Raw genomic sequence first — 3,310 nt, 5'->3', positions numbered from 1 at the left:
TACACCTCACAGGTATGTTTTTCCTTTTTTTTTTTGGATTATGGCTATTCTAGGTGATATTTGGTTTTAGTGCCCACTGATTGGTTAGGGTTTAATGCCCACTGATTGGTTAGGGTTTTAATGCCCACGGTTTCTGTGATATTTTTTTCATTTTTTTTTTCTTTTTTCGTATTTTGTTTTGTTGAAAGTGGTTCATTTCAACATCCGTATTTAGGATGAAATCAGTGTGATGTTATTTTGTTGATTTGGCAGTAGGATGAAATCGTTTCAAAATCTGTTGTTGTGAGGTTTATTTTGTTGATTTTGTTTCTTTTCAAAGTCTGTATTTCGAGTTTGTGACATCATATTTATCATTTTTTCAAACTGTTATGGGTTTTTCAATGGTTTTTCAGAGATTCTTGTATGGATATATGGATTTAGGGTTCTTCCATTTGATTCTTTAAATATGGATTTATGGTTTTTCATGTTGTTCTTGAATGATATATTTCTCAAATTTCCATGTTTTTAGGTACCTAAAATGGATCCAATTTCTTCGCAACCAAGTGGGGTACCTATTGAGCGAGGTGATGGTAGACCCTGTGGTTTGGTTGACGATGCTTTGTCGCAAGCATGCGACCTAGCTATTGAAGAAGTAGATGCTCATGGGTTCCTTATGGTTGATGATGGTGTAAATCTGGATAAAGATCATCTTGAATGGGCAGAGACAGATGTGAATGACATAGATGAGGTTGACAGTGGTACATTTAGTACACCCAAAAAGGTTGATGGTGAGAAGGGTGTTGTGAATACGCCTTTTGTGGGATAGGCGTTTGATAGATGGGAATCTGCCTATCATTTTTACAATGCTTATGGACTGGCCACTGGCTTTGGGATACGGAAGTCCAGTACATCCTCTTCGATGAAGACAAATGAGGTCATATCGAGGGTGTTTGTATGTGACAGAGAGGGGCTGAAAAGGGAAAGGGGTAAGGGCAAGATAGATAATGGCAAGGAAATGAGGGAGCGTCGCATTGTGCGACTAAATTGTAAAGCTAGGATGATCATCAAACATAGAGATGAGAAGTGGATAGTGAAAACTTTTGAAGACATCCATTCTCATGAGCTGACCTCCCCACTGAAAACCAAAATGCTTCGTTCCCATAACCGATTTCATAAGAGTGAAGGTACTAAGGCTTTGATAGATTGTCTCAAAGAGACACAAAATACCTAAATCTAAGATCGCAAAGGCCATTAATTCGACCCACGATGGAGTAACATATGGGCTCTCAACAAATCAAGTTATTGCCCATTTGAGAGCAAAAAGGAAGAACAATTTGGGGCAAGAAGCAGTCTTAGTGGCCAACCATCTGCAAAAGAAACGATCGGAAGACCCAAACTTCTTTTTCTCGATGGAGTTAGAGATGGATGGGACCTTCCGATCCATGTTCTGGGCTGATGCTAGGGCGAGGAATGCGTACATGACATTCAACGATGTCATTATTTTTTTATGTTACCTATAAAACAAATAGACTCTCTCTGCCATTTGTACCGTTTACAGGATTAAACCACCACAAACAGTCAACCCTTTTTGGATCTGCACTGCTAGCCAACGAGACGGATGAGACATTTTGTTGGGTATTTGAGCAGTGGTTGACGTGCATGCATGGTAGAGCTTCGGGTGCAATAATTACTGATATGGACTTGGCTATGAAAAATGCAATTAAAAGAGTTTTTCCAGATACACGCAATAGGTTTTGCGAGTGGCACATATGGAAGCATCTAGTTGAGAAAGTTGTAGAAATGCGGGATACCGATAGTGATTTTTACCGTGATTATAATCGGTGTTTTCATTCGAAAAAATAGAGGAGTGTGAGGACAAATGGCAAGATTTGGTGCTCAAATATGAAATTTATGGGAATGAATAGTTGTCTAGGATGTGGGAGCAACGAGAGCATTGGATGCGGGCATATTGGAGAACCACTTTCACTGCAGGCATGAAATCAAGTCAGCGCAGCGAAAGCATGAATTCCTTCTTCGACGGATATGTGAACAACAACACCGGGTTACATGAGTTCTTGAATGCTTATGAAAGGGCACTTGTTCAACGCCGTAAAACCGAGGCCGAAGAAGATTTCAAGTCAAAATATTCGATTCCTAAGATGCAAACGAATAGCCCATTGGAAGAAGAGGCCGGTAAATTCTATACGAGTATTATCTTTAACAAATTTCAGGATGAGTTGAAGGGTAGTAACAATTGTTGGTATGATCAGTTGAGCAGTGAAGGTACAGTGGAAGAGTATTCTGTAGGTCTTAGAAGTGATTAGAAGAGTAGATGGTGCAGGGTACAATATGACGATTCTGACGGAGTGACCGCGAGATGTGAGTGTGCTATGTTTGAGATGGAAGGGATATTATGTCAACATATCCTTCGTATTTTTTACCTTAAGCAATTGAGAATGGCCCCTGAGCGTTACATGTTAAGGAGGTGGTCTTTAAGAGGTGGTGCCTAATCTCAACATGGCAATGACTTCTAGATGGATCAGGTAAGAGGGAGGATGTAATGAAAAGGATGGAAGATTTTTGCAGTGCACTTTGGGCTGAAGAAGAAGTAAGGAAGAAAGATGAGTTGGTGGAAAGTGAGTTAGCAGTCATTGGTAGCCAAGTTCAGTCTAACATTTGTCTCAGTCAAATGCCTAACATTTGTGTCAGCCAAATGCCTGAAATTACTATTCTTTTATTTCGAGTTCTTATGTGTTTTTCCCCTCACATTATTCATGATAACTTTGCATGAAAGCGAAAACAACCCCCTCCACATTATTCATAACATCAAAGCTAAAATAGCCCCCTCCACCTTATTATTCTCATTTAAGTATGATAGTATTAGGCTTCTTAACTATGCTTCAAATAGCTACTTGGTTTGAGTTGTTGGCATTGAGTAACTTGGGTGATATGGATTTGATGAATGGTTTATCAAGAATTTTGGCAAAAAAAATTTAGTTCAATTTTTGTCCAAGAAATTTGGGAAAGGACATATTCTCCAATTGCTATATTCATTACAGCTCTAGGCTTCCATTATTGATTCGTTTGGTTTAGAATGATTTCCATTAACAAACCGAGTGTTCAAATTTGTAAAGGAACCCCTTTCACTTGAGCATTATGTGTTGGATGGAAAGGAGTATTTTGAGACTAATTAATTCTGAACATCTAGTTACTGTATGACCTGAATTTTTCTATGTCTACTGATAATATTGAATTTTTGTTGTGACAGCTCTTTTCTATTCATTTCTGCTAATGGAGGATTAGCTAGAATTTACTACAAGGTAATTTCATA

General features: G+C 38.6%; 1 protein-coding gene across 1 annotated transcript; it reads left to right on the top strand.

Moving 5' to 3' along the window:
• Positions 1–517: 517 nt before the first annotated feature.
• LOC143882913 (protein FAR1-RELATED SEQUENCE 5-like) lies at positions 518–2,303 on the top strand. Its single transcript, XM_077386294.1, has 3 exons — positions 518–767; positions 1,538–1,820; positions 1,913–2,303. Exons 1-3 carry the CDS (start codon positions 518–520, stop codon positions 2,301–2,303), a joined length of 924 nt encoding a protein of 307 aa, XP_077242409.1.
• Positions 2,304–3,310: the final 1,007 nt, after the last annotated feature.

Source organism: Tasmannia lanceolata, unplaced genomic scaffold (genome assembly GCF_043159265.1).
Source record: "Tasmannia lanceolata isolate RefF3 unplaced genomic scaffold, GAP_Taslan_0.1 ptg000008l, whole genome shotgun sequence".
Classification (NCBI taxonomy): domain Eukaryota; kingdom Viridiplantae; phylum Streptophyta; class Magnoliopsida; order Canellales; family Winteraceae; genus Tasmannia; species Tasmannia lanceolata.
This window is presented reverse-complemented; position numbering and strand designations above follow the sequence as displayed.

Bases quoted from the DNA above. Each gene is read 5' to 3' on its own strand.
- LOC143882913 (XM_077386294.1), top strand. From the start codon at position 518: ATGGATCCAATTTCTTCGCAACCAAGTGGGGTACCTATTGAGCGAGGT. The intron at 768-1,537 runs GTGAGAAGGGTG...TACCGTTTACAG, and splicing joins TACACCCAAAAAGGTTGATG to GATTAAACCACCACAAACAG. The intron at 1,821-1,912 runs GTGTTTTCATTC...ATAGTTGTCTAG, and splicing joins TTTTACCGTGATTATAATCG to GATGTGGGAGCAACGAGAGC.